The sequence below is a fragment of the Hyperoodon ampullatus genome (assembly GCF_949752795.1).
Source record: "Hyperoodon ampullatus genome assembly, chromosome: 5".
Classification (NCBI taxonomy): domain Eukaryota; kingdom Metazoa; phylum Chordata; class Mammalia; order Artiodactyla; family Ziphiidae; genus Hyperoodon; species Hyperoodon ampullatus.
The window spans coordinates 20,687,784-20,700,978 of NC_136918.1; the positions used below are offsets into that span (position 1 = coordinate 20,687,784).

The 13,195-nt window shown below is 37.4% G+C and overlaps 1 protein-coding gene across 1 annotated transcript in view; it reads left to right on the forward strand.

The window, feature by feature from the left end:
- Positions 1–12,944, forward strand: part of MME (membrane metalloendopeptidase) — a gene marked incomplete at its 3' end in the record, with an annotated part of 98,766 nt that extends 85,822 nt beyond the window's left edge. Inside the window, exons 21-23 of the mRNA XM_079705385.1 lie at positions 1,706–1,801; positions 2,145–2,221; positions 12,845–12,944. Coding sequence (XP_079561511.1) covers positions 1,706–1,801; positions 2,145–2,221; positions 12,845–12,944 — 273 coding nt within the window. The remainder of the gene's footprint in view (positions 1–1,705; positions 1,802–2,144; positions 2,222–12,844) is intronic.
- Between the last annotated feature and the right edge of the window lie 251 nt (positions 12,945–13,195).

The window sequence follows — 13,195 nt, forward strand, 5'->3', positions numbered from 1 at the left end:
ATTCTTGAGCTTTGTTCTAGGATGCCATTAAATTCCTCAGAAATGGCTTGGTCCTTTTAGATCTTGCTTTTACAATTTGTTAGGCATGTCTGGGATAGTGCTCAGTCTAGGGATAAGTATTCTTCACTGCTGAGGCAAAAACCTACAGTGTGAATCTTGAGGTCTTTCGTTCTTGTCTTGTGTGATACCAGACATTTTTATCTCTAATCCTTTTCCGTAGTTCCTTCCCTAGCCTTGGGTAGTTTGCTCACATGCATACTCAGGTACTCAGCTGAATAGCTGAGGGGCCACTGATCTCTGAGAGTCTCTTTCTCTGCAGCTTTCTCCTCTTCATTACCCTTTCCTTGGTGTCCCTGATTTCTCAGCACCTTCTCACCCTCTCAAGGAGTCTGCCAGGCTCCCACTGGGGTTTCCTGCTCTATTTTGTTGGCCTGGAAATGCTCAAGTCAAAAAGCTGGGGCAATCGTAAGGCTCCTCCTATTTGTTTACCATCTCCCAGAGATGAATTTCCTTTTTGCCTGATGTCTTGTGTCATGCAAACCATTGTTTAATATATTTTGTCTATCATTTGGTCATTTCAGTGGTAGGGTAAATTCAGTCCCTGTCACTCCATCTTGCCTGGAAGTGGAAGGCATTGGGTCTTTTAAACTCCATGGTGATTCTAATACACAACCAGATTGAGAATCACTGCTGTAAAAATTTGGCCAAAGTCTGGGTTAAGGGTACTTGCATGGAGATCCTCATGTAGAACAAGTACAGATTTATAATAATGAAGCAAATTACAATTGTACAAATATGTTATTATACATGAAATCTTGACTTGTAACGCTCCCTGCTAGATTATGAGCTCCCTAAGAGGAGTAGGCTCAAGTCTTTCCCATATCCCCAGCATCTTTACACATTACAGACTCAATAAATCTATGTTGATGGCAAGTAAGAAGAAAAGAAATATATCTTCTGTGTATCTAATATCACCTTTCTTTGTATTAAACTGAAACTAACACATCTCAGAAAGTTTGTTGTCAATCAATTTCTTAAGTGTATTTAGTAGAGGAAAACTACATTTTTCAATAGTGTCTATAGATCCTTAAGAATTAAGAAAATTTCCTGATGTTCAAGTAATCTAAATTCCTTCTTCTTAATGTGACTGAGGTTCAATCTATTTTGCCCTGTCTTCAGGGGGCCATAATAATTGCACATCCTTATTCTTAGAATCATAGGGTGCTAGGCCTCTAAGGGCTGTTAAGAGACTCCTTTGACTTTTGTCAGGAATCACTCATATGAAGTCTGGTGTGAGTCTCTTTTGCTGAGAGTAGTAACCAAGCCAAGTACAGCAATTACAGACTCCCTTGGCAATCTTTTCTTCCAACTGGCTAGACTCACCCATCTATACAACAACATTTAGATAAGTTTTTCATCACTATTTAAGTCATCCATTCATTCAGCTAACATTTGCTGATCATCTGACATATGCTAGGCTTTTTATCATCTGTTAATCATTAATCTTGTTCTTTTCAGAGCATTTGTAAGTAAATTCTAGTTTTCTTTCTAATCCATTAAATAATTGTAGGTTGCCATAACTAAATATATTATTATGGTGATTCTGATATAAAAGGTTAATTACTTGGTTATATGATCTTTGCATAGATTTATATATAAATTTGGAAATTATAAACATCATGTTTCTCTTTCATTAACTGCCTAGGCCTATCAAAATTATGTTAAAAAGCATGGTGAAGAAAAATTACTTCCTGGACTTGACCTAAATCACAAACAACTGTTCTTCTTGAATTTTGCCCAGGTATTGTACCTTTCTTGATTGATAGATATGAAAATCATCTTGAGTTATAATTTCATAGTAAGTTAGGTATTGCATGCTGAGTTTTCTTGTTTTAATCAATTGTGGCAGAGCATTTGATTGACTAACTTTCATTGTGTGTAACAGACTGTCAGACCGTATTAATGATAATTATGTTCCTGGCTGCCTGTTATTGAACATTATTTGAAGAGTAATTGGTTGAGGAATGCAGAATTCCAATTTAATTTTTGCAATAGAAAGTTTGCTTTTCCTCCAGATTGCCCAAACCAATCATCCTTGATGGAACCTAAGTATGCTGCTTTCTTTTTTCTATTTCTGTCCTTAGGTGTGGTGTGGTACCTATAGGCCAGAGTATGCAGTCAACTCCATTAAAACAGATGTGCACAGTCCAGGCAATTTTAGGTGCGTGGTTATGAATATCTGTTGAGGTGCTCCAATATTGGCTCCATTATTTCAAATTTGGAGGGTTTTTTCTAACTCTGATTCTGTAAAATTTGGAAATCCAGTACTTTTCTTTTTCTTTCTTTTTTTTTTTTTCTTTTTCCTTCTTTTTTTTTTTTTTCTTTTTTCTTTTTGAGTGTCTCAGAAAGGAGTAACAGAACACTTCAGGATAAATGTCATGTTTACACAAGCATAGCTGTGACTGCTGTTATCCTCAGAATGTATGTGACCTAGGCCCAGTGCTTGATGAATTCCAACAAAGATGTCACCTCAGAAGAGTGGCTCTATTTAAAGCTAGAGAGACATTTCTAAGAGGTTGCAAAAGGCTTAGGCCTAGAACCAATGAGTAGCTGTTCCAAAGGAAGATTTCCATTCAACACAGAGGGAAACTTTCCAGTAATTAGAGGTCCCAACCTCTAATAACTTTGGAGCAAAGTTATCCCCAAAGCTCCAGGAGAGAGTACCATGAAGAAGAGGTCAGAGAACAATCTGCTAGGGATGCCAGAGAAAAATTCTGTGCAGAGTGGAAAGTTGAGTTATAAGATATCTAAAATCCATCCCAAATCAAAAAACCTAAGAGAACACTGGATTGAAAGAGAATCAACCAGCCAGCATTTGAATGTCAAATTCTAGACCCCCATGTATCTATTTTAGGACTGAATTCCTAATTCCTACCTCTTCTGCAGGCACTAAAATCTTCATCACTGATTCACTGATCAACAGCAGCACCTCTCAGTCATGAGTGTGTGAAAAACAAGTTAACAATTTTGTATGTTTGTTGGAAAACAGAGTTTGAGAACAAAAGAAAACTAATGGGCCAATTTTAAAAGATCTTCCTAAAATAGATATGAACATACTGGCCAGATCATTCACTCCTGGGGAAAAAACTCATGCAATTGTGAAACAATAAAATAGCACATTTAAAATTAAAGAATTTACTCAGCTTGTTCTAGTATCATCATCATCATCATTTGGTGTTTGCCTTAAGAGTTTTTTCAAAATTCATTCACTCAACAATTGATTATTGTACGCCTATTATATGTATAGTGCAAGCTAAATTTAGTCTTGCTAGGATATACAAATTAGCTTCTTTTTCGGTAATGAGCAACGAAAGTCCCTGGATCAATTGTCATTATGGTTTTGTAACTTTTCGTTTTAATTTTTCTTTTCTTTTTAAAATTTTTCTTCCAGTTTTATTGAGATAATTAACATACAGCACTGTATAAGTTTAAGAGGTAGAGTATAAGGGTTTGACTTGCATACATCATGAATTGATTACCATAATAACTTTATTGAACATCCATCATCTCATACAGATACAAAATTAGACGAAAAAAACATTTTTTCTTTGTAATGAGAACTCATAGGTTTTACTCTGTTAACTGTCATATATAACATACAGCAGTGTTAATTATATGTATCATGTCATACATTACATCCCTGGTACTTATTTATCTTATAACTGGAAGTTTGTACCTTAAGTTTGTACCTTTTGACTACCTTTAGCCAATTCCCCTCCTCCCCACCTCCCACCTCTGGTAACCACAAATCTGATACCGTTTTCTCTGAGTGTATTTGTTTGTTTGTTTGTTTTTGAGTATAATTGACTTACAACACCATGTTAATTCCTGGTGTACAACAATGATTCAATAGCTTTAATTTTTTAAAGTTGTCTTTTTCCTTACTAAAGTTTCAGAGGTTAAGATCTAACAATCTGAGGATAACAGAGTATTTATAAGCTCACACAAATGACCATAACAATTTGTCAAAGGTCTGCCCTACATATCCTCATGAACAAAAGCATATATCCATAAAAAGCCTAGGTGAATTTAAGTGATATTAATATAGTACCTTCTACATCTGGCATCCTCAGAGAACAAGAGGTGGCACATTAATTTTTGACAGCTAACATTTGTCTCTTCAGTATTAACATTTTTATCTTAACCTGTGGATTAAAATTTCTCTGTTTAAAATAACATTTCTAACTTCCTGCCTTATTAACACAGTATCCTGAAGAAAACCTAAGTTTTCTTTTTTTGATGACACAGACTTCTGTTATGACTCTTACTTATGGTTTCACTGTTTTATTAGGTTAGTGAAAGCCTCAGAAGCTATAACATGTGGAGTTATTTATTCCTACACTACCGAGCCATTAATGGTGATTTTCTTGACTTTTCAGTTTAGTTTTTTATTAGAGTTTTTCTATTTGTCTCTTCCCTAGTTCTCTTTCTTGTTAAGGTATTGTCTGCATTCAGCTGTGCCATTCCTCCATTCCAATTATCTCAGAAAACATATCATTATACTTTATGGTAAAAAATGAATGCAAGCTTTGAAGTAAGAAACCCTTGAGTTCCATCAATGGCTCTGCCGTTTATGAGATATTCCTTAACCTCTGGGTCTCAATTTCTTGATATATAAAGTGAGGATTAAATTATCCTGAGAGCTGCTAGGAGGATTAATGTTAATATATATGAAGTGCTTATTACATATATGTGTTTGAAAATTAGTACTTGAATTACTTTTACATGAGAGAGATATGAACAGAATAAGAGTTCCTGTGAATAAAGTATATGGGTTTTGCAACATTCCATATTAGCTGACAGTTAAGGGATTTTTTTTTCCTCATTTCTTATGTCTGCATAGCTCAAAATGTCAGTAACTGATCACTGGTTAAGTGATCATGTAGGTAAATATGTAATTGTTCTCTACCCCCAATTTTAAATTGAAAAAAGTATTTTATTAGAAAAATGTAGAATTATTTGTAACTTTTATTTTCTTTGTTCTGGTCCAAAAGATGCCTCTTCGACTATTTTTCATTCATAATAAGAGAAGTATGTGTTGATTTTTTAAAAGGGTAAATGGAATGCCAACCTTTTGTCAAGGAAATTATTATTTTCTCTGGATGTAAAGGGATTTCCTTGGCAAAAGGTTGAGGTCACACTTAGTTTTTGAAAAAGGCTGCTTCCTGGCTGTACAAAGTAAAACACATTTTTTTAAAGAACAGTAAAAACTAATAGACATTGAGTTGCTATTGAAAAATTGTGCATGGTGGTTTCTGTAGAAACATTTCTGAAACAAAGGTTGATTTTGTAACCTTATGCTTAAATAACCACAGTATCAAAAGCAAAAGGCAAAGTATAACTATAAAGAATCTATAAAACCATATAAAGCTGAATCTATAAAACCATGTTAGGTCTAAGCTATAATTATTTTATTCTTCCTAACTAAAGTTTTTTGTACTTTAAAATAAACTTCTAGGGTTTCCCTGGTGGCGCAGTGGTTGAGACTCCGCCTGCCGATTCAGGGGACACAGGTTCGTGCCCCGGTCCGGGAAGATCCCACATGCCCTGGAGCGGCTAGGCCCATGAGCAATGGCCGCTGAACCTGTGCGTCCGGAGCCTGTGCTCCGCAACGGGAGAGGCCACAACAGTGAGAGGCCCACATAACGCAAAAAAAAAAAAAAAAAAAAAAAATTAAACTTCTAAAACTTTAGTATTTAAAGCAAAACCATTTCCCTCTCATATTCTAGAAATTTAAATGACTTCATTTTGGAAATCCAGCTTCTGTTAGCTGTCTACAGTCGCTTCAGGGAACGGTTGTTATGATAATATTTACTATGTGATCTATAAATGTGTTTCTAAAGTTATTTAGATATAATATTTCTTTTTTTAACATCTTTATTGGAGTATAATTGCTTTACAATGGTGTGTTAGTTTCTGCTTTATAACAAGTGAATTAGCTGTACATATACATATATCCCCATATCTCCTCCCTCTTGCGTCTCCCTCCCACCCTCCCTATCCCACCCCTCTAGGTGGTCACAAAGCACCGAGCTGATCTCCCTGTGCTATGTGGCTGCTTCCCAGTAGCTATCTATTTTACATTTGGTAGTGTATATATGTCCATGCCACTCTCTCACTTCATCCCACCTTAACCTTCCCCCTCCCCACGTCCTCAAGTCCATTTTCTATGTCTGCGTCTTTATTCCTTTACGGCCCCAGCTTCCTCATAACCATTTTTTTTTATTCCATATATATGTGTTAGCATACAGTATTTGTTTTTCTCTTTCTGACTTACTTCACTCTGTATGACAGACTCTAGGTCCATCCACCTCACTACAGATAACTCAATTTCATTTCATTTTATGGCTGAGTAATATTCCATTGTATATATGTGCCACATCTTGTTTATCCATTCATCTGTCGAGGGACACTTAGGTTGCTTCCATGTCCTGGCTATTGTAAATAGAGCTGCAATGAACATTGTGGTACATGACTCTTTTTGAATTATGGTTTTCTCAGGGCATATGACCAGTAGTGGGATTGCTGGGTGGTATGGTAGTTCTATTTGTACTTTTTTAAGGAGCCTCCATACTGTTCTCCATAGTGGCTGTATCAATTTACGTTCCCACCAACAGTGCAAGAGGGTTCCCTTTTCTCCACACCCTCTCCAGCATTTATTGTTTGTAGAATTTTTGATGATGGCCATTCTGAGTGGTGTGAGGTGATACCTCATTGTAGTTTTGATTTGCATTTCTCTAATGATTAATGATGTTGAGCATTCTTTCATGGGTTTGTTGGCAATCTGTATATCTTCTTTGGAAAAATGTCTGTTTAGGTCTTCTGCCCATTTTTGGACTGGGTTTTTTGTTTTTTTGATATTGAGCTGCATGACCTGCTTGTAAATTTTGGAGATTAATCCTCTGTCAGTTGCTTCATTTGCAAATATTTTCTCCCATTCTGTAGGTTGTCTTTTCATTTTGTTTATGCTTTCCTTTGCTGTGCAAAAGCTTTTACATTTCATTAGGTCCTATTTGTTTATTTTTGTTTTTACTTCCACTTCTCTAGGAGGTGGGTCAAAAAGGATCTTGCTGTAATTTATGTCATAGAGTGTTCTGCCTGTGTTTTCCTCTAAGAGTTTGATAGTTTCTGGCCTTACATTCAGGTCTTTAATCCATTTTGAGTTTATTTTTGTGTATGGTGTTAGGGAGTGTTCTAATTTCATTCTTTTACATGTAGCTGTCCAGTTTTCCCAGCACCACTTATTGAAGAGACTGTCTTTTCTCCATTGTATATTCTTGCCTCCTTTATCAAAAATAAGGTGACCATAGGTGCGTGGGTTTATCTCTGGCCTTTCTATCCTGTTCCCTTCATCTATATTTCTGGTTTTGTGCCAGTACCATACTGTCTTGACTACTGTAGCTTTGTAGTATAGTCTGAAGTCCAGGAACCTGATTCCTCCAGCTCCGTTTTCCTTCCTCAAGACTGCTTTGGCTATCTGGAGTCCTTTGTGTTTCCATACATATTGTGAAATTTTTTGTTCTAGTTCTGTGAAAAATGCCATTGGTAGTTTGATAGGGATTGCATTGAATCTGTAGATTGCTTTGGATTGCATAGTCATTTTCACAGTATTGATTCTTCCAATCCAAGAACATGGCACATCTCTCCATCTGTTTGTATCATCTTTAGTTTCCTTCATCACGGTCTTATAGTTTTCTGCATACAGGTGTTTTGGCTCCTTAGGTAGGCTTATTCCTGGGTATTTTATTCTTTTTGTTGCAATGGTAAATGGGAGTGTTTCCTTAATTTCTCTTTCAGATTTTTCATCATTAGTGTATAGAAATGCAAGAGATTTCTGTGCATTAATTTTGTATCCTGCTACTTTAACAAATTCATTGATTAGTTCTAGGAGTTTTCTGGTAGCATCTTTAGGATTCTCTATGTATAGTATCATGTCATCTGCAAGCAGTGACAGTTTAACTTCTTCTTACTGATTTGGATTCGTTTTATTTCTTTTTCTTCTCTGATTGCTGTGGCTAAAACTTCCAAAAGTATGTTGAATAATAGTGGTGAGAGTGGACAACCTTGTCTTGTTCCTGATCTTAGAGGAAATGGTTTCAGCTTTTCACCATTGAGAATGATGTTGGCTGTGGGTTTGTCATATACGGCCTTTATTATGTTGAGGTAAGTTCCCTCTATGCCTCCTTTCTGGAGGGTTCTTATCATAAATGGGTGTTGAATTTTGTCGAAAGATTTTTCTGCATCTATTGAGATGATCATATGGTCTTTCTCCTTCAGTTTGTTAATATGGTGTATCACTGACTGGTTTGCGTATATTGAAGAATGCTTGCATTCCTGGGATAAACCCCACTTGATCATGGTGTATAGATATAATATTTCTGTATAAGATGTAAGGGTCTGATCATTTTTTAAAATAAATAAATTTATTTATTTATTTTTTTATTTTTATTTTTTATTTTTGGCTGCATTGGGTGTTTGTTGCTGTGTGCAGGCTTTCTCTAGTTGCGGTGAGTGGGGGCTGCTCTTCGTTGCGGTGTGCGGGCTGCTCTTCGTTGAGGTGTGCAGGCTTCTCATCATGCTGGCTTCTCTTGTTGCGGAGCACGAGCTCTACTCACGCGGTCTTCCATAGTTGTGGCATGAGGGCTCAATAGCTGTGGCTCATGGGCTCTAGAGCACAGGCTTAGTAGTTGTGGCTCACAGGCTTAGTTGCTCTGTGGCATGTGGGATCTTCCCGGACTAGGGTTCAAACCCATGTCTCTTGCATTGGCAGGCAGATTCTTACCCACTGCGCCACCGGGGAAGTCTCTGATAATTTTTTAAAGTAAGTCCAAATAGACAAAATGATATCAATGTCTGCTACCTGAATAGTAATGGTGCTAATTTAGATACCTATATTCCTTGAGATCATCTTCCAGTCAGAATAAAGGACACTTTATAGAACCTACACCACTAATAATGCTAGAAATGTTTTCCACAGCTTAATATCTAATACTTTTAAAAAATATTCTTTCTAGTGTTTTATTTAGACATTTTAAAGTAATATGGCTATTTTGTTCCTTATTATTCTATGATTTAGCATGCCTAAGCTAAACCCTCTTTGAAATACTGATGTTTCCTCCATTTTCCTTAAATATTAGCATTAGTTTCTGATATTTTATAAATGGTGTGGATTTTGGTGGGCCTTGTAGAATTTCTATTAGCACTTATTAATCTTTAGCCCATACCTGGGAATCTATTCAGGCATTTATTTCTTCATGAATTTTTAGAGGAACATGTGTAGACCAATGTGACCTTACTTTAAAAGAATCCTGAACATCAGTTAATGATAAAAATTGGACAGTTTACTCATGAATGAAGCTGGTTAACCTTGTAGCCCAGTTGTTTATTTAAGAGACGTAGCAAAAGATTGTCAGAGAACTCATTCATTGTAAAAAGCTCATTCGGTAATGAAAAAGAAAAAAAAAACAGTTAAATTCAAGCAGGAGTTGTCAGATATAAAGTTCATTGTTGGTTACATGATGTTCAACTCCACATATCTTAGGTATTTTCAATACAAGTGATTATTTGCCATGGGAATAAATAGCAGTAGTATGATAAAACAGCCGCAGTATATATTTTATATATTAAAGTAAAATTTTCAAGTAACTTACTTTAGGAAATAATCAATAAAAACCTTTATTATCTTCTGTTATTATAAACACAACACAAAAACTACATAGCTTTCATATAGCATGAAATTCATGTAAAAATGTTAATAAAATATGATCCCACTCTTAGTGAAGGGATTCACTTTAATAATGTATCCACATTTTGAAATAGATTATGTCATCCATCCAAAGATTTGATGTTATAAACAACCAAACACTAATTAGAGTCCTAGGAAAATAAGTGAAGCCCTGGTACATTGTTGACCTAATTATTCAGAATCATATTATCTAAATGGAAGCTTTTGGATGGAAAGAGAGGAGCTGGAATGGAGACAGAGGGCTGAGTGTGCATTAGTTTGGGTGTTGCTGCACGGCCAAATCCCAGTGGTGTCTTGTGAAGACTTTCTTGTTTTAAGGTTTGTGGGGTTTTTTTTAAATTTCTTTAATATTTTTAAGAGAAATGTAGAATTAAGTCTTGGGTTTGGACATTTTTACTGAAGTATTTATCTCCATATGGTGATATCTAAGACAACAATCCCTTGAAAAAATGTTAATAAAGTAAAAAACAAAAAAGAGCAGCTCTTTCAGCCAATGACCCTCAAATGCTTACCCTGTCCATCAGGGAGCTTGCTCCCCAGCTAGAGGAACAGTCAGACCACCAGAATACTGTCCCTCAGCCAGTGTATAGGGCTTCCTAAATTAGGAAGAGGATTAGATTAAATGAATCAAAGCACCTCTGTAACTCAGAGTCTGTGAGCCTAGAACCTTAAAGACTAGGTACTAATATAAACCCCCGATGTCTAAAATCTTTATATTCTTACATATATGATCACTTTGACCATGTATCAAGTGAACTTGTTCGAACTTTCAGGTGTAAGAAATGACACATTATTATTATTATTATTATTATTAATCAAATTAATTCAAACTCTAGGCTCCCACCCTAAGCCAAGAGGTGAGAAATTTAATTTCAGTCATTTTCAGTGTACTCCTTTCTAGGGTTATACTGGAATCCAAAGGTATCTCATGAGCCTAGAAATTAGGGAATAACCTCCTTTCCCAGCCTGCGATGGGTGCTGACATCCTTGCAGTCTGATCGCCCTATCGGAAGTTGAGTGGCTCCATTTCCTTCCATTGGTCATGGTCAAGGGAGGCAAGAACCGCCCCTCTGGACATTCAGCCTCCTCGACAGCCACGTACCATCCTATCAGAAGTCCTCTCGGGGCCCTGCTCAGAGTGACAGGCACGTCCTTGTAATTCATATAACCTGCCTTTACTGGGCCCCTCTTCAGTCTTGGGGAGGCCAGTCTTCTCCCTCTCCAGCCAGTGGACAAATAGATGTAAATTCCTCTGCTCTACCCTCCCCAACCTCAACCCCCCAGCCCTTCATACCAGAGAGATTCCTTTCCATCTTTAAGACTCCTCTAGGAGTCCTCAAAAACATACAACCAAAAAAGTTTTCCTCCCTGAAGGATAGGGGAGTTGAGAAAGAGCTGATGTGGTGATGGGTGACACAGTAGGACGGAGAACTTCTAGAAATTCGACATGGAATGGAGATAGGGAAAGCAAATGCTTTCTTCCTCTCTCTGGTTGGTCCATAGTAGCAAATAAACCAAAAACACTGAGCAGTGTTTTTCTTCGTAATGCCCTGTTACTCTCTGCATATAATCACCATGGCCAGGTGACGGGCTCATTCGTTACTTCCGGAGTCCTGCAATAAGCAAAGCACTGTGCTGGGCTTTGGTGGTGCAGCCGGGAACAAGGTATACACAGTATTTTGTCCTCATAGAGATTATAGTGTAGAGAGTATGTCAGGAAGTAAAGAAGGAGAGAAAAATCATTGCACATCGTGATAAGTGCTGTGACAGGCTAGCACAGGTTGGAGAGACTCACGTGGACTGTATTCCAAGAAGACCTCTGAGGAAGTGTGTTGAAGCAGGGGCATGAAGGCTGAGAAAGAGTTAGCCATGTAGGCACTAGGGAGTAACTTTGCAGGGAGTGTGCTTGGCAGGAACAGCAGGTCCAGAAGAGGGCAAGAGCTTGGTGAGTTTGCATAATGGAAAGTGAATCTGTGTAGTTTCAGCTTCATGAGGAACAGGAGGAGAGACAGACCATGAGGAGGCCTGGAAGGTAGGCTCGAGCCATAAGGACGCTGGAGACCATGGAGAGGAGTTTGAATATCCTTCAAGCCCCTGGAGGGTTTTAAGTAAGAGAATGACTGAACTTGATTTAAATTTTAAAGCTCACTCTGACTGCTGTGTGGAGAAGGGGTCAGAGGGGAGAGAAGCGCTAGGACATATACATGTCCACACATCTACCATGTAGGGAGATCTCAGTAAGCCCAAGGTGGCTGAGGTGGGATGGTCCCAGTGGGAAGAGAAGGGAAGGAGCTGGTTCAGGGTTGATGGGAAAACATCACCTCTGCATCACTGTACTGACCTGTCCGCCCCTCAAATGCTGCTTGGTGCCAGTAATGGGCTGGACAATGTTGTTTTTGCCTACTGGGGTTAGAGTTAAGAGGAAATTGACATTTTGCTAACGCTTTCAGGCTGAATCCAGTTTCTGATATCTATGGGGTTCTTTTGGGAAAAACGAAAATAATTGTTAGCTTCCCTATTCAATCAAATATCTATTTAAAGTCTATTATATTGAAAGGTATTGTTTGAGGCCTTTCAAGATACAGTAAGAAATCATAATTTTATTCTTTAACCAAATTCTTCTTAAAATAACTGCAATTCCAAATATGAATTATTCACTTATCTTACAAACACATATGAGTGTTTATAAATTGACTCCCCATACCAAGCCTAAGATGCAGGTAATATTATTATATGCATTTTACCAAAAAGGAAACTGAGGCACAGAGAAGCTAAATAAATACAACTCATAACCAGGATTCAAACCATGCAATCTGTCTTCAAAATCTGCTTTTAACTCCTGTAGTTTGCTACCTCTCCATTTAAACATTCTGTTAATGAAAAGGAATGGGCTCATTCTACCAGGTTTTTGGTTTTGTTTTTTTTAAACTGAAAGTTCCAAACCCACACAGCTGGCCTACATAAAAAAATTCTGTAGAGCTCCTGCATGGTATGGACATGAGTATCAAATGCTGATGGTGACTTTTGTTTGTTTCACAGGATTATTGGGACTTTGCAGAACTCTCCTGAGTTTTCAGAAGCCTTTCATTGCCGCAAGGACTCATACATGAATCCAGAAAATAAATGCCGGGTTTGGTAATCTTCTGAAGAAGCGGTGCAGTCCTTGGCTAGACTTGCCCACATCACAGAAGTGGGGAACTCTGTCTGAGAGAAAAAGGGCCAGAGAGGTCACTGATTATGTGGAGGTAGTTCACGAGGATGAGAGCAATAAAAATGAAGCTAGGTTACTCTGGAAAAATGTGGAGGGAGGAGAGGTCTAACGTCTATCAAATCAATCACTTCTCGCTGTGTATATAATGCTTAATCTCTAAAGAGAATATTGCCATTCAT